At 42.6% G+C, this 18,716-nt stretch overlaps 1 protein-coding gene across 1 annotated transcript in view; it reads left to right on the forward strand.

Moving 5' to 3' along the window:
- cd37 (CD37 molecule) overlaps positions 1–9,246 on the forward strand; it is a 58,938-nt gene extending 49,692 nt beyond the window's left edge. Inside the window, exon 9 of the mRNA XM_045209746.1 lies at positions 8,981–9,246. Within this exon, the coding sequence (XP_045065681.1) occupies positions 8,981–9,142 (162 nt within the window). The 3' untranslated portion in view covers positions 9,143–9,246. The remainder of the gene's footprint in view (positions 1–8,980) is intronic.
- Positions 9,247–18,716: the final 9,470 nt, after the last annotated feature.

Here is an 18,716-nt window from a genome sequence, read left to right on the forward strand (position 1 = left end):
TCCAGACACACCACTGCCCAAATACAAACAGTTTAGAGAGGGGGCATCTTGTCTTAGGGTGACAGTGAATCAACAATGTTTAATGCAGATTTAACCCTTGCAAACACTTCTGGGGGTGATCTACTGTATCCTGTGAGTGAAAAGACTTCATTAAAAGTACTCCACCTCGCCTATACTAATTCCTCTCCAACTCCCCCCCGGTTTTGGGATAGGTGGTCTATTTACGAGTTGGTTAATTAACAGGGAGCCCTGTAAGCTTCACTGACTATAATGTTGAAGATTGTATGTGTGATGATGTGTCTTTGAACATCAGACATTTTCCATCACTGATGTAATTCCTAGAAAACTGATGTCTGCAGCATCAGTGGATGGAATTATATTTATACGTGCAAGAGATCTTCAATGATCTTACACAATGTGGTCTAATAACAATTTAAATGTTACATATGTTCATATGTGTAAGAGATCTTATATGATCTACAAATGATGTTCTAATAATGTTGCATAATACTTGTAAGTACACAGAAATCGATCCCTAATCACAGAGTTGACATTTGTGGTCATAAGCCCCGCCTCCTGGGTCAGGTTCCACCTGACATTACATCAAGCTCTGTTTATTAATAAAATAATGTGTGATATTTACATCCTGGTGTGAAGTCACACCTGGGTGTAATATTCAAATCCTAGGCCGAAGTCCTGTCCCCTCATAAATCAACGAGGTGTGAAAGATAGTTTGACAGAAGCTAGCCTACAATAACTACTTCCACATAATAATTCACATTACCTGTTGCTGCAGGATTATTGTCCTGCTATAGCAAACTGGCTCAAATTAAGATACTACATCTGTAGTAGTTCTGATTTGACAGAATTGATAAATGATTATTGTAAGAGTCGTCCTGCTGCTGCTGCTGAAGATGATGATGAGAGAGGAAGTCAAAGTCACAGCAGGACGAGCAATTTAGATGAAGAGACCAATCAGACGGATGATGATGATGAACAAGGTAAACAAATTCATCAGTCATGAACAGTTATGAACAGAGCTGGTAGATGATGCGACGTGAACAGACCAGAGGAACATCAGTAAGGGAATGGTATTGCAGTGATTTACAGACATAGGATCTTATTTTGATCACTCTTTTATTGCTGATAATTTTTCTGCACAGCAGGAAATGGAAACTTGTAGTGTATCTGAGTTTAAAAAAAGGCTTCTAAAGTTTGTGATTTCTGCTTTGACATTTCAGACTTGATTTGCCCTAATGAAAAACACATCAACCCCTACAAAATGTCCATTAATTATAATCCACAATTTGGTTGGGTCTTTGTGCCATAGAAGGACCTATGCACTGATGTTATGGAAGGGTAGGCTGGCGTTCCGTCAATATATTCCCTCCAAAATGCACAGGCTTGGGGTCAAGTTCTTTGTTATGTGCGATGTGAAGACAGGACATTATAGTCTACACAGGGTCCACCACTGACATCCAACATTATGAGGTGTTTGGGGTGTCCGGGTCCATGGTGATGACCATGCTGGCTCCCCATCTCGGCAAGGGACACACTGTATGTGGACAGTTGGTACAGCACTCCCACACTCTTCCAGCAGCTGCTTTCCAACAGCACAGGGGCCTGTGGCACAGTCAGGTCGAACAGGAAGTGGATGCCGGCACTCGGATGCAGGAAGATGCAGAGAGGGGAGGTGGAGTTCAAGGAGCACGGTCAACAGCTGGCAGTAAAGTAGCATGACAAACGAGACGTCCATGTCCTGCTGCAGACAATCCCCTATGCCTGACTGCACAGCATTTTCCCTGCGAAGTCCCTCAAGCTGCTGCTCAAGGCAGTCGCACAGGGAGGCACTGCAGTCTGCATACTTGAACACTGGGGAAATGCTTGGGGTGGTTCGTCTGGCTCAGTAAAGCCCAAAAAATGAATTTTCCGCAAAACTGAAATGGCCTACTTTTATGTCAATTTATGAGGAGGCGCAACACACCTCAATTCATACTGTTGTTCGAAAATAAAAATCATTTGAAATTGGCAAGTTGAAACAGCCTATAAATAAAAGCAGGCAGCATGTCTTGGTTTGAGGGCAGCACGGATTTAACTGTCCTGTTGCGTAACAATCACATTTTGGAACAGTGAGTGCATTCTGACATCATGTGCATAAACAACTCACGCTGGGGGGACCGTTAAAGATATTTGGAACTCACATGTGAAAAGGTTAATTTTCAATGACTTAGTTGTCAGCTAGTTGCAAGTGGGTTATTGACAGGACATTATAGTCTACACAGGGTCCACCACTGACATCCAACATTATGAGGTGTTTGGGGTGTCCGGGTCCATGGTGATGACCATGCTGGCTCCCCATCTCGGCAAGGGACACACTGTATGTGGTAACTTACTGTAGTTGATCTCTGTCATGCTCACCGACCTGATGGTGTGGCAGGAAGGTCTATTTGCAGGAAGGTAAATTATGATTTGTGCGGTCGTGAACGAGCACTACATCCCCACCTTGAAAATGCCCTCCATTCACCTTTTATGGTAGCAAAAACACCCTAATTTTCTGTATGATTTGGAGATGTTGGAACTGGGCCATGATAGTTCCGAAAAGAAAGTGCAATGGCAAATTTGATCACATTGTGTGGGCAGAATGTTGGAGTGACTTTTCCAAACTAAAAATGCATGAGGCCTAGGGAGTGCTAGACACTGGCCACACATTCTGCAAGATTGATTGTCCTTTTGAACAATTTAAAAGTAAAGGTTAGAGCCCACACTTCTATGGAAAGACAATTTGTTCAATATTTTGTTTATCAATACATAATTGTGTTTCTATCTCCAGACTTGGTATAGGCTCTGAAATTAAATTGGCTATAATGTCACACACCTAATCCTATCGCACAGCAATACTGTAGCCTACCCATACTGTCACATATTGTCAAGCCTCAAAAGTAAATAGACCGATTTACTTTCGAGCATGCTTGGCTATTGAATGAGCGATTGATTAAATGGTAGCCTACTATTTGTTGTATAGCGGGAATAATTAAAACCAGTTATGACAAAAAAAGGAAAGCCGTCCTGCAATAGGATTATGATTTAGGCCTATATTACATTTACATTTACGTCATTTAGCAGATGCTCTTATCCAGAGCGACTTACAAATTTGGTGCATTCACCTTATGATAGCCAGTGGGACAACCACTTTACAATTTCTTTTATTTTTATATTTTTATTATTTTTATTTTTATTTATTTTTATTATTTTTTAAATATTTTGTGTGCAGGTGGTAGAAGGATTACTTTTATACTATCCCAGGTATTCCTTAAAGAGGTAGGGTTTCAGGTGTCTCCGGAAGGTGGTCAGTGACTCCGCTGTCCTGGCATCGTGAGGGAGCTTGTTCCACCATTGGGGTGCCAGAGCAGCGAATAGTTTTGACTGGGCTGAACGTTAACTGTTGGCCGCAGAACGGCAGTTCCAGAGGCTACCGGAGACCTGGAACTCCATGTGGGTCGTGCGCGCAGGGACCACCAGATTAGAGTGGCAGCAGCCACGCCGTGTGAAGCGTTTGTATGGCCTGTAGACTAGTTCTGTCTCTTGCCTCTAGTTAGCGTCTGGTTTATTAGCGATGTTACCAAACAGACTATATAAAAACTAAAATAAACATATTAGATGACATGCTGCTATGCAATCTCCTCACCAACTGAAAATGCATCTGCTTTATCAATAAGCGTACATTTTAATGTTTTTATTAGCCTACCATTATTATAATTCCTGTGCATCAAACACCTCCCATTTCCCCCAAACGAGCAATAAAGCCTATTTGCTTGCAGTACAGTTGATCAACCTTCTAGAAGTTGTGTGCACAAATTTTCTGAGATTTGCATGGAGATACGCACACTTTCCTGTCATGTTGGCACACGCAATGTTTAGAATATGTTTTGTGCGCACGCACCTTTGATAAATGAGGCCCTATGTGAGGCTGAGTTCCAAGTGTGCTAACAGTAAAGAATGATTAGTAGATGTCATCAGAGAATGCCAGTTTACTGTAAAGGTACAGTAAATCATTGGCAGCTAGTTGCAATGAAGTTACTGTGAATATTACAATAACTAAATTACTGGCAGTTAGATGCCAGTGAGCTACTAGCAGTTACAGGCCAGTAAGTTACTGTCAAGTAAACAACAACCTTTACCACCAGCTGGTTTCCAGTTAGGTAACACTACATCTGGCAACTAACTGCCATTAAGTTACTCTGGAATGCAGTTACCTCTTAACAGTGCAGCTCTTTATTGTCACATGCTCTTACAATGATTACAGAACTTACACTGTCAAAAGATATTACATTTTTGGTGAATACTTTTTGGTGACTTCAATATTCACATGGAGAAGTCTACAGACCCATTCCAAAAGGCTTTCGGAGCCATCATCGACTCAGTGGGTTTTTGTCCAACATGTCTCGGGACCTTCGCATTGCCACAATCATATCCTGGATCTAGTTTTGTCCTGTGGAATAGATATTGTGGATCTAAATGTTTTTCCTCATATTCCTGGATTATCGGACCACCATCTTATTACATTTGCGATCGCAACAAATAATTTGCTTAGACACCAACCAAGGATTATCAAAAGCCACGCAATAAATTCTCGGACAACCAAAAGATTCCAAGATGCCATTCCAAACTCCCTCCACCTACCCAAGGATGTCGGAGTTCAAAAATCAGTTAACCACCTAAAGGATCTAAAGCACCTAAAGGGGCGGCAGGTAGCTTAGTGGTTAAGAGCGTTGTCCCAGTAACCGAAAGGTCGCTGGTTCTAATCCCCGAGCCAACTAGGTGAAAAATCTGTCGATGTGCAAGGCACTTAACCCTAATTGCTCCTGTAAGTCGCTCTGGATAAGAGCGTCTGCTAAATGACTTAAATGTAAATGGATCTAAACTCAACTTTGCGTAGTACCCTTGATGCAGTCGCACCGCTAAAAACTAAAAAGATTTGTCACAAGAAACTAGCTCCCTGGTATACAGAAAATACCAGAGCCCTGAAGCAAACTTCCAGAAACCTGGAACGGAAATGGCACTCCACCAAATTGGAAGTCTTCCGACTAGCTTGGAAAGACAGTACAGTGCAATATCAAAATGCCCTCACTGCTGCCTGATCACTTTCCAACCTGATTGAGGAGAATAAAAACAATCAACACATTTATTTTTGATACTGTCACAAAGCTAACTAAAAAGCAGCATTCCCCAAGTGAGGATGGCCTTCACTTCAACAGTGATGAATTCATGAACTTCTTCGACAAAAAGATCTTGATCCTTTATCACCTTTCAGGAGAAGACCCAGATGTGTCGAAGTAACAAAAGTTTATTACAAAAACAGGGGGCAGGCAAATGACAGGTTAACGGCAGGCAGAGGTCAGTAAGTCCAAAAGGTACAGAACGGCAGGCAGTCTCAGGGTCAGGGCAGGCAGAGGTCAACATTCCAGGGTGGTGTGACAAGGTACAGAACAGCAGGCAGGCTCAGGGCAGGCAGAATGGTCAAAACCGGGAAAACTAGAAAACAGGAACTTGAAAAAGACAGGAGCAAGGGGGAAAACCACTGGTAGGCTTGAAGAAACAAAACGAACTGGCAACAGACAAACAGAGAACACAGGTGTAAATACACTGGGGATAACGGGGAAGATGGGCGACACTTGGAGGGGGGTGGAGACAATCACAAAGACAGGTGAAACAGATCAGGGTGTGACATCATTAGAAAACAAATTAAGGACTCCTCTTTGAATATGCATATTTCTCCAAAACGCAGTTGTCCCAAGTCTGCACAGAGCTGCCAGGACCTCGGATCAATGGAGACACAAGTTTTTCAATCCTGTATCTGCCGACACATTCACGAAAATAGTCATGGCCTCTAAACCTTCCAGCTGTCTACTGGACACTATTCCAACTAAACTACTGAAAGAGCTACTTCCTGTGCTTGGCCCTCCTATGTTGAACATAATACATGGAATTTTCAGGCTGAACTGATGGGGAATCCATTTTGATGGCACCATCGATTATTTTCAACAAAACTGAAGATTCTCAATTAGAGGTAACCTAATGTTAGCTAGCTTGATGGATTAGCCTGGTAAGTTAGCTAGCTAGCAGTCCTGTATTGAACTCTGAAAGCCATCAGCTAAATCATATAAACTATATTTTGGTATACATACTGTCAATCAATTTTGCTTACGCCATGGTACTGGTAGTCACTGCTAGACTGGTAGCTACCATCAGCAGAGTAAACATGTTTGTTTTTTCGTTAATGTTACTATTATTTGGTATCTCAATTTGTTAGCCATCTATTCCACCGTTGTCTGGAAAACACTAAAAATAGAATTGTCGATATAGCTAACTTAGTCTCTGTTTGTGTGTTGGTAGCAATGATGAATGTGTATAAATCATCTATGGTTGGTTAGTTGGTTCTCAGGCAGTCTCAGCTGGCTAGCAACCTTGCTGCCAATTTAGTGACGCTAGTTAGCTAACAGCAAGCTCACAACATTGAAATGTCCATGTTAGGTATGCTTAGCTAGCCAGTCTAATAGAGATCAATACAATTAGTGGGGTGGTTAAATTGTGTACTGTTCTGTATTTTGTTGTATGTGGTACAGAATTTGATTTCACCAACGTGCTTCCTTTTTTATCCAGTGACTGCATTATTGTTTGCCACTTGGTCTTAAATTGTACCAATTTGTTTTTCTCAGTCGCCCATGCTATTTCAATATTTCAATAATAAATCATTAGATTTTTCCATTGTGTCAATGATGGGGGATTGATTGACTTCCAAGTTTTTAGCATACATTTTTTCAAAATGAGTGATGAGAAAAGAAATGTCCAGCACATTGGGCAGCCCAATTCAACAAATTAGATTTGTTGACATGGTCATAACAACACTTCAAAAGCTTTAGGTGGGTCGTTTGACCAATTAGATCAGTTCTGAAAAAGATGTGTGATTAAGACCCATTAGGAAAACATATCAGAATTGGTATGCCTGTATAAACGCGGCCAGTGTGGCTCAGCATAAGACCATGTAGAACACACAGGAGGCTGCTGAGGGGAGGACGGCTCATAAGAATGGCCAGAACGGAGCGAATTAAATGGCATCAAACACATGGATGCCATTTTCATCATGAAATTACCATCATGGCAATTTCATCATGACCACCTCTTCCATCATCTGCTGATCACCAGTTCTCCTAGCTACAGATTGTTACACCAGATAATGTGATTTAACCAAAGATTTCTGCCGACATCTTATCTATTTCAAGTTTTCTCTCATTGATCGAGTGAGAAGACTTGAAATAGACACGATGGTGGCGCACATATTGTTGTATTATTTTATGGAGCAAAACAACTATTTATTTTAATAACGGAGCATTTTCTAAATTCAAACTGACCCCCTCCAACTGGACAAAGACATTTTATGAGACTCCTGATTCCCCGAATCTAGGACGAAGACGGCATCACTAAGGTTGATCGAAGATTCTCTGTGCTACACCAAACAGTACCTATCCTCTAACTCCCAGTAATGGATACCAAAAATCTTTGGTTAAATCACATTATCTTGTGTAACAATCTGTAGCTAGGAGAACTGGTGATCAGCATATAATGGGAGAGGTGGTCATGATGAAATTGCCATTCCAAAGAAACATACAGTAAGTTCAGGGAATACTTGTAAAGCTGTGGGAGGAGTGAGTCATGATCAAACTGCCATTCAGCTCCTTATGAGTCATCTGCTTGAAATCCAGAATAATGTCTAATCCCTCAAGAGGGATACAGTTCTGCTTCAATGACACATGCAGGCAAAGTAATTATGTTTCTGTATCTAGAATCTACTCCAGGAAGAATCCCAGGCACCACACAGTATTTTCTGTAAGACAAAAAACTAAACAAATTATACTCTATTGTACAGTTTGAACAACGGTTGAACCGTGCCAGCATAACAGCAACATTAGGGTAGACTAGTTGAACATGCATACATGTGCACAGGTACCGAGAATACATTTACAACAATATCTAGCCTAATAGAAAGAAATATGGCATAACCCTCAACCCAGTGACCAGATTGTACAAATGAGTCTAGGTAGGTAGGCTATCAGGCATGCTCAGGCAAATATTTCTATAGTAAAACCAGCTTCAGTTTTAGAGATTTACAACAGTAAATTGTTGTATCATTGTTTTCCCTCACTGTTTACTAGTAAACTTAGCTAGCTAGCTTGCTGGATGTGCGCTATTTGTTATTTACATCTGTTTGGAATCCTATCTTGCGTCATCTCTATAATTTTGTGAGATTGAAATGCATCCACGGTCATAATCATAACCAACGTCAACCCTCGTAAACGATGTTACATAGCTAGCTAGTAGAATTATTGTTTGCGAACAAGTTGCAAATGCAAGGCGTGGCGCATAACAAGTTAGTAGGTGCCAGGCAAACTAGTTAGCCAACTCCAGTCATGTGCTAACGTTTGCCGGTAAACCTAGCTTTAGGAGCTGGTTGTAACATTGTAGCAATACAAAGGATCTCTACGATTGTGAAACTTCTTCTATTTTCAGTCATAGATATGGCTACCGGTGGTTGTTTAGCTAGCTAGCTAAGTTAGCAAACAGAAAAATAATTGGATTTTCCCCTACTAGTACGGTATGTTAGCCAGCAATACACAATATGGGTTTCAATGGTTCTCTCTCTCTCTCTCTCTCTCTCTCTCTCTCTCTCTCTCTCTCTCTCTCTCTCTCTCTCTCTCTCTCTCTCTCTCTCTCTCTCTCTCTCTCTCTCTCTCTCTCTCTCTCTCTCTCTCTCTCTCTCTCTCTCTCTCTCTCTCTCTCTCTCTCTCTCTCTCTCTCTCTCTCTCTCTCTCTCTCTCTCTCTCTCTCTCTCTCTCTCTCTCTCTCTCTCTCTCTCTCTCTCTCTCTCTCTCTCTCTCTCTCTCTCTCTCTCTCGACCTGCTACCTAATCGTGCTGCTGATCCAGTTTCTGCTGACCTATTCCCCGGATGTGCTACTTTGTCCTGGGCTTGCTGTTCCGACCATCCCTCCTACTCCATGCTTCACGGTGGGAACCACACATGCGGAGATCATCAGTTTACCTACTCTGCATATCACAAAGACACGGCAGATGGAACCAAAAATCTAAAACTTGGACTCAAAGAACAGATTTCCATAGGTCTAATGTCCATTGCTCGTGTTTCTTGGCCCAAGCAAGTATCTTCTTATTATTGTTGTCCTTTACTAGTGGTTTCTTTGCAGTAACCATGAAGGCCTGATTCACGGTCTCCTCTGAACAGTTGATGTGTCTGTTACTTGAACTCTGTGAAGCATTTATTTGGGCTGCAATCTGAGGTGCAGTTAACTCTAATGAATTTATCCTAGGTAACTCTGGGTCTTCCTTTCCTCTGCCGGTCCTCATTGAGCCAGTTTCATCATAGCACTTGATGGTGTTTGCGACTGCACTTGAAGAAACTTTCAAAGTTCTTGAAATGTTCCGTATTGATTGACCTTCATGTCTTAAAGTAATGATGGACTGTCGTTTCTCTTTGCTTATTTGAGCTGTTCTTGCCATAATATGGACTTGGTCTTTTACCAAATAGAGCTATCTTCTGTATACCACCCCTACCTTGTCGCAACACAACTGATTGGCTCAAACGCATTAAGAAGGAAAGAAATCTCACAAATTAACTTTTAACAAGGCACACCTGTTAATTGAAATGCATTCCAGGTGACTACCTCATGAAGCTGGTTAGGAGAATGCCAAGAGTGTGCATTCTCTCAAGGCAAAGGGTGGCTACTTTGAAGAATATATTTGGATTTGTTTTACACTAATTTGGTTACTATATGTGTTATTTCATAGTTTTGATGTCTTCACTATCTTTCTACAATGAGAAAATAGTAAAAATAAAGAAAAACCCTTGAATGAGTAGGTGTGTCCAAACTTTTGACTGGTACTGTATATATATATATATATATATATATATATTATTATAATTATGATTTATTTATTTTTTCACAAGTAGGTCGCCGCCCCTAAAGCCCCAATGGGCGGGCCGCCACTGCCACATACACACCAAGGTTTGCCAACAGCTTCAAAATCTGGTAACAACACTAAGACGAGAGAATGGGACAAAGAACCCAGTTGCCAATCAACCGTCATGCAACTTAAACCAGGAGCACTTCCTCTACATTGAAAAAGTGCACAGGAAAAGCAGAACAACAGGTGACCAACCCAAACAAGAAACGAGAAGTGTGCAAAGCCGGCTGCCAAAAGAGCTACAGGGATTAAAAATGGAAGATTGGATCAGGGCTGAGGGAAATGGATAATGATTGTTAATAAACATTGTTGATTGTTAATTGTTGAAAAAAAAAGGTAGCAAATAAGCACCTTTTAATCATAAAATTACTGTCAAACAAGAAGTCCCACTTCACATGAAAACACTGACTGGATGAGAGAGGGGGTCTTGGTTTGTCTGAGGGAGTGTAACAATTGGAGTGAGAAAATAGCTGTTTTATAGTCTCCTGGAGCATCTACCAAAAAGACTTCACCAAAGTCTAGGACTTATCATTTAATACACAGTGGTTACACATACACATATTCAGCCCCATACCTCAGGGGTTTCCATTAGGCTGAAACTAAATCCAGATTGTGGCTTTAAATCACATGCACAACACCGTGCAGTTGGAGCCCAAAGCAAATATATGATACATGTGAGACAACTATTGGCTGAAATGGATGCCTAGGGTGAGGCTCAGAGTATCAGATGTCATATATAAATGAAGGAGTTGGTTGCTTTTGAACCACACATTCAAGTAGCCAGAGAGGTAAGAGTTCACTTTCTTCTGTATAAAAACCTTTATGGACTTTTCTTGACATTTAAGAATATTGAAGGTACTTAAAATGTAAGTCTTATCAAATATAGTACATTTTCTAGAAAAATATTTGATACTTACACAAGCAGCATGTAAACTTTTAGTATTGTTTATTTATATTTTTTATTTTTACATTTTGAAGAATGTGCCTTTGAAATAGCTTAGTACTACTTTACCTTATCATAATCCATAAAATGTATGTTGTAATTTTGATGTCTGTTAAGCCTATTGTATGTATGAATCCAAGTATGTATTTATCTTCACAAAAAAAGTATGTTGTAGGACGCAAATACTTTTTTTTGTAAAGAAAGATGTTGACATGTTTTTTCTCATGTGGATGTTTAGGGCTACTTGCAGTTGGAAATTATGTGACATGTAGCTCCTTTAAGATGCAAGTCTTATCAAATGTTGGCTAAACAATTGTATTTTTATAGACGTGACAATATTAATGCATGTTATAGTGAGTTTTTCCCCTCGTCATTTCTCAGTCAATACTCCATATTACGGAACGTAATTTGGCACAACGGTTGAGAACTCAATTCCTTAAATGGCAAGCTGATGGCGCCGCGATCCACTCTCTCGTTTTCTTGCTTGAAGGATGTATAAAAAATCTCTACAATTACATTTAAGAAAATCCACTAAATTGTCAACAGTGACACTCAAATGACAGACAAAGATTACATAACAGAAGTGCCTTCCTTTTGAATATCTGAGAAAGGTGTTGTTGATGTAATTAAAAGACATATTTTCTCTGCTATCTTTTACAGCAAAGAATGAAGGTAAGCTAACTAAATTAACTACATTACATGGGGTGCTAACAGGCTAATATTTCATTTTTGTTGAAGGAGAAACAGAAAAAGATAGACATAATTAGGATTACAGAATGGTGGTTAGTGTGTGTATCACCAGAGTGGTATACTACTCAGGCTTTTATAAAGCTAGCCAGCTTGAGTTAGCTTCACATTCCAGCTCAGGCTTCATCCGTACTACGACGGTGGATATTACTTGCCGCCTGCCACTAACTCTAGCAGGCTTCTAACTGTGTGTGCATGTCGCACATGACTAGTCGAATTGGAACTCTTGAGACAATGCTGAAACATCAATCCATGGGCAAGTCAGTGCTACATTTTCATTTGTGACAATCAAAATGAAAGAAAAGTTATCTTGCAAATTCAGCAGGCTATGGTGTGAAATAGGCTTTTAGAAATGCCGTCTTTATTTTATTACTTATTGTTAATGCCATCTTTGGTGTGCTTATCAATGCACTGGCACTTTTTTCCCACTCCTAACACTCCTTCTATCTGTGGAACAGCTTGTTACGATGTGGCCATAGACATAAAAATGCATCCTGATTCAAACTGTCATTTCTGCCCGACGTAGAATTCAATGCAATTCAACGTCGGGTTTCCAGGCATAGTTGAACCCAGAGTTGACCAAAGTTACACACACACACACACACACACACACACACACACTTAACTGTAAATCAACCATACACTAACACTATCTACAAACAATTAACAAATCAATCAGTAATTAGGAATGTAGCGAGGGGTGAAGCGGGTCACCTCCTCCAGAACCTTCTCCAAGCGGGCTTGCACCTGGGGGTGTCGCATTGGCGGGAGACGTACACATTGTTACACAAACCCACGTACCAGGGTTTCCGTTATGAAAATGTGGCGCCTGACATTTGACAGGCAGCATTTTGATTTACTGGACATTTGAGAAATGTACCTGACCCAAATGCATTGGGTGCGTAACCTGATTAGGGCGTCCACCCGCAGTGCTCACAATGACACAAATTACATTTAGATTATGGTCATCAATCTTAACAGAACATGCAAGTTGAGGATGCAATGACGTGTGTCCTTACCACTAACTTCTTTCTTTGCACGGGAAAAACAGATTTCATGCAATTCTACTACACTTTAAATGACTGGAGACATTAGTATAATCTTTTTTAATACGACAAATTAGAGGGTAGCCTACTCTGCTGACATTGACAAAAAGATCAATAAAAACGATGTTGTCCTTATATTAGGCCTACAAGAAGGGGAGACACAAATAGAATATGGCGTCTAAACTGGAGGAGGGAATTATTGTCCAAAAACAAACTTAAGATAAGCTATAGGCCTACTGTTGTTCACTCAATTCAATTTAGAATTTGTATAACTAAAAGACAGATTAGAGTATTTTCATGGTCTTCTCTTTACAGTAATAGCCATTTGCTTTACAAACTATGTTTTCACACTATAGAATTTTGAAATATTGCAATATGCCTGGCTGGGCCTCTACTTTTCACTGACAGTCATAACTCAACAATCATCTATTTGGTATTTGCAGCGTGCGCTGCCCAAATTGCGCGTGCTGCCTTTCCTTCCGACTGTAGGCGATGCTATTTAAAACAATCCCCCCCAAAACAATGTTAATGGTTGGGGAAGCTAATGATCCTCTGTGGCTAAATCATGCTTTAGTAGCCTATTTTGAATGATTTTATGTATTTCTGTATAGGCGGGAGTAGGCTAATTAGGTTATATAATTTTGGCATTTTAATTCAATTTACTTAGGGAAAGCTTCCCCTAGCCTTATGGATGAGCCGTCTATGTCAATCTACTATCCCCCATAGTAGAAAAGTTGACCTATTCTATTGGTCAGCTTGTCGAGAAAGAAATTGCCCAAACAGTCTCTGGGACAGTTGTGGGATGATAGATCCAAAATTCATAAAACCAGTAGGCCTAGGGTACATAAAACAATGTTAAAGAAATGAATCTGATGCAACAGATCAGAATGTTTAGCTTTTTTGTAACTATTTTTCATAACATTATTAGCAGAGCAATGCACACAAGAAAGTAGGCTACGCGCGAATGTGCATTTGGCTACTGGACAAAGAAAGAAAGTTGAAAACCAATAGAACATGAGAGAAATAGCCTACTGGTTTCAATGGCAAACCAGTATGAAATAATTGCCTCAACGGATATGGTCGGATTTTGCCTAGGCTACTTTGAAGCAAGGTAAAACATTCTTCATAATATGTAGTAAAATGTTCAGATTTCAAACAATTAAGTAGCTATATGTCCAGCTCATTGCAAAGTGGTGTGTGATGCGCTGATGAAGCCTGCCTTCCATTGGTTATGCATTTGAATGGCAAATGGGAAGCCTGCTTTTTTAAATCGTGGCCCAAAAACTATTTTTAACACACGATTGCATTTAGAATTGTTGTGTGCAATGATTGGCCTTTTCCGCTCAAAGGCTCTGTAGGTCTAGCTGTATGCTGTGCGCATGTGATAAATAACATGCATAACAAATATACACACATGCCAATTTAATTCCACAAAATTATGTAAAATAACCCATACACTGATAAGCATGACCAGTCAAATGTATTTCCATCAACTGGTATTTCCATCAATGAATAGGCTAAAAAGCATTATTTATCAAGGCTCAGGCTAAGACCCAGATGCAGACACAGGAGGCGGATGGGAGCCTGGCTGGCATGTCAGTCTCGAGGAATGTGTCCATTCCAGGACCGAGGAATGGGCAGAGTCCGGGACAAACATCTGGTTAGCCCCCCGGGGTCCGGCTGTGAACGCTGCGCCTTACGGACCAGGCTCTCTATATCCCAGACGAGTGCAGCCACTAGACAGGAGGTAGGGAGGATGGTCTCGGGGTCAGACAGAGTAGCAGTGGGGCTATACAAACGTGAGAGCGCGTCAGGCTTCACATTCTTGGACCTCGGGCGGTAGGAGAGAGTGAAATTGAAACGGGTGAATAACAGGGCCCAACGAGCCTGCTTAGAGTTGAAGCACTTGGTGATGTGGAGATATTCCAGGTTCTTATGGTCAGTCCACACTAAGAATGGGTGTTCCGCCCCCTCCAACCAGTGCCTCCACTCCTCCAACGCCAGCTTGATGGCGAGGAGTTCTCAATTTCCCATATCATAGTTCCTCTCAGCAGGGGTAAGACGATCGGAAAGAAAAGTGCAGGGGTGCAGCTTTTGGTCCTGGGCAGAACGTTGGGACAGGACGGCTCCCACTCCGACATCCGAGGCGTCGACCTCCACCACAATCTGACGGGACGGGTCCGGATGGATTAAGATGGGGGCTGTAGTGAATCGATGTTTGAGGTCCAAGAACGCCCGGTCAGCTGCTGGAGACCATGTGAATGGAACCTTGGGAGAGGTGGGTGCTGAGAGGGGGAAGCCAGGGTGCTGTAACCCCGGATGAAGTGGCGGTAGAAGTTAGCAATTGCCAGGAAACTTTGCAGCTGCACTCTGGATGTGGGTTGAGGCCAATCCACCACCGCTCTCACCTTGTCTGGATCCATCTGTATGTGTCCTGCAGTGATGACGTATCCTAGGAAGGAGATGGTGGAGTGATGGAATTCACACTTCTCCGCTTTGACGAAAAGCTAGTTCTCCAGGAGACGCTGAAGGACCTGTCAGACGTGAGGGACGTGCTCTTGAGCTGAACGGGAAAAGACAAGGATGTCGTCGAGGTAGACAAATATGAACAGGTTCAGCATGTCCCGGAGCACAATGTTGACCTTGGCCTGGAACACAGCGGGAGCGTTGGTCAGTCCGAATGGCATAACCAAGTACTCATAGTGCCCGCTAGCCGTGATAAAGGCTGTCTTCTACTCATCTCCTTCCCGTATCTAAACCAGATGGTAGGCATTCCGAAGGTCCAACTTTGAGAAGATGGTCGCTCCCTGAAGAGGTTTGAAAGCCGAGGAGATGAGTGGTAGAGGGTAACGTTTTTTAACAGTGATGTCATTAAGGCCCCGGTAGTCGATACACGGGCGCAGACAGGGAGTAAAGCCACCCCCAAGGGGGTGTAGTGCCCGGGAGAAGGTCAACGGCACAGTCGTAGGCTCGATGCGGAGGAAGAGGCTATCTGAGGCTTCTCCCAGGCCTGCAGGAAGACGTCCCGGGACAGGCTGTGCCGACTTAAAATAATGTGCGTGGCAGAACGGGCTCCAAACCATGATAGAACCCGTAGCCCAGTTGATCAGGGGATTGTGCTTCTGGAGCCATGAAAACCCCAAAACCATTGGTACATGGGGAGATTCTATGAGCAGGAACTGCATACATTCACTATGATTTCCTGATACTCGTATGTTGATAGGAACCGTATTGCGGGTGACTCTGCCAATAGAGCGCCCATCCAGCGTTCTGACGTCCATGGGAATGTAGAGGGGTTGAGTGGAGATTCCTAGCTCCGACACCAAGGTAGCGTCGATAAAGCTCTCATCGGCCACAGAGTCAATGAGCACCCGGAGAGATTTGGCCTGGTCACCCCACAACAGGGTGGAATGGAGAGGGGTACGAGTAATGGGAGATTGGAAAATCCCCATACGGCTCACCAGAGTACTCGTACCTACTGATGAGCTCGGTCTTTCTAATGGACAGGTGGAAATATAATGTCCTGTAATCCCACAATACAGACAGCTCCTGGTGCTCAATCTGCATAAACGTTCATCCGGAGACAATCCAGCGCTTCCCAGTAGCTTGGGCTGGAGGAGGTGAGTCGACCGCCCTCAGTGATTCCCGTGGGCACTCGGATGACATCGGATTCTCTTGGTAAGGTGAACGTCGGGAACTTCCGGGATTCCTCGGAGGTGAGGTGGGAGCAGTGGAAGAGCGAGTGTGACCGGGAACAGACCTCCTCTCCCTCCTATGTTCCCGTAGCCGCCCACCGATCCATAAGGTCAAGGCGATGAGGGAGTCGAGGTCCATGGGAAGCTCCCGGCCTGCGAGCTCGTCTTTAACCTACTCCGATAATCCGTGAAGGAACGGGTCGAAAAAATATTCCAGGTTCTAGGCACTCTCAGCAGCCAACGTGCAAAACTCTACCGCGTATTCTGCCACACTATGGGAGTTTTGACGCAATTGGAGTAGCTTCCGAGCTGCCTCTCTCCCAGACAACGGAGAGTTGAACACCTTCCTTACTTCTGCCATGAAATCCTCCAGCCTAAGGCAAATGGTGGATTGTTGCTCCCACACCACCAGAGCCCAGGCGAATGCCCTCCCGGACATCAGCGTTATAAGATACGCTATCTTTGAATGGTCCGACGGAAACGAAGAGGGCTGCAGCTTGAAAATGAGGGAGCACTGGGAGAGAAACACCCGGCAGGTTCCTGGATCCCCAGCGTAGCGCTCCGGAGGAGGTAAGCAGGGTTCTCGGATATCGGGGTAGGCTGGGGAGAAGAACCGCTGGTAGCGGTGTTACTGAGAGTCTGGGAGGTTTCCGTTGTGGCTTGCTGCCTAATAGATAGTTTGCAGAACTATTTTAAAATAGGAAGTCAACTCGGCTGCTTACAGCTAGCATTAGACAACTAGCTAGGAATCCTAACTAACACTTGAACGTCTCTCTGGTTGATAACGATAACTAGCTAGGTCAAAGCAATGTATAACCTAGATATTAGTATTTCCGGCATAGTCATAAATTGCTAGCTAGCTAATTAACTGGCTAGGTAGCTAACGTAATAACTTTTAGGACCTAGACGTGTTCACTGACAGGAAAAACTATTATTGGTAACGTCAGCTAACAGGATAGCCTCTTCGCTCTGGGAGAGTTACTGGTCATTGATGTATCCAATGTGAAGAGTGAAGAGAAAACTAGCAAGAGGAATGTAACTCGAACTAGTTAGTTAACGGTGTCGCATTACCTAGCCAGGCAGGTAGATAACTTGGCTAGTTTGGTTGTCTGTGACATAACGTTAGCTAACTAGATAGTTAGATAATTTCTAGCTAAAGGTAGTGTCCGCTAATATTGCTGATACAATGGCACCATTCGCTAACTTAACTAACTATATCTTATCAAACAGCTTGCTAGTTAGCTATCAATGTTCAAACGTTATATGACCTAGCTAGCTATCTAGCTAACGTAGCTAGTACCGCTATGTCAACATTTAACGTTGTTAGCTAGACACAAACAGAACGATGCATAGAATGATCTGCACAAAAAGGCAACCAAGCAAGGTCTATTAGCTAACTAAACAGTGCATTTGATCACCATGGCTATAAATGCAAGCAATACAACCTTACTTAAACTCATCCTCTCTGGCTTTCTCTCTTCAGGCCTCTCAGTTGACTCACTCACCTTGGGCTATCCTCTACTCTCTTCACTGCCTCAGCATAGGAAACATTCTGCCCCACTTGAACTCTGGCAATCTCAACCTGTCTCTCTCTCAAAGGGCACTTCGGTTCCCCAGCTGCATGGGCACCCCCGGATTTGACACACAGTGCTTTCTCTATCCCGACTGTACACTCCCTCTGACTATGCCCTCCTGCACATTTCTCACATCGTGGGATCTCCCTTCTACACACTGCTGCAACGTGTCCGAATCCTTGGTACCTAAAGCACCAAAGCGGGTTCGGAACATAGGCCCTCACAGAATAGAAAATATAACGTAACCTGACCTTATCAGGTAGAAACTCTGTGTCAAAGCTCAACAAGACAGAAAGGGTATTCTCAGTTTCGCCATTGCCACCGTGTCTACGTCTCACCAAACGGCGGACATCACAAACACTAGAAATATTTATTTTCATTTGATCCACCTTAGCGGTGCCCTGCTCCGGAGAGCAAAGCACACCACAGGTTGAGCCCTGAGCCGCGTGACTCTGGGCACCCTCTTCCTCTGGGACAATTCCACTTCTCAAAATGCCGCCACCTAATGTACTGGAGTGTGTAGTCAATCACAGCTTACAAACTAAATGAATAAAGAAACAATCATTAAGAAAAACTAAACCCTTCTACCTAATCCTGTACAACTAAGAACATTAAAAAAGAGCAATACTAACTTCTAACAAACCCTCAACCATCCCCCAAATCTCTTCCAACTCCCCC

This window comes from Coregonus clupeaformis, chromosome 31, assembly GCF_020615455.1.
Source record: "Coregonus clupeaformis isolate EN_2021a chromosome 31, ASM2061545v1, whole genome shotgun sequence".
Taxonomy (NCBI): domain Eukaryota; kingdom Metazoa; phylum Chordata; class Actinopteri; order Salmoniformes; family Salmonidae; genus Coregonus; species Coregonus clupeaformis.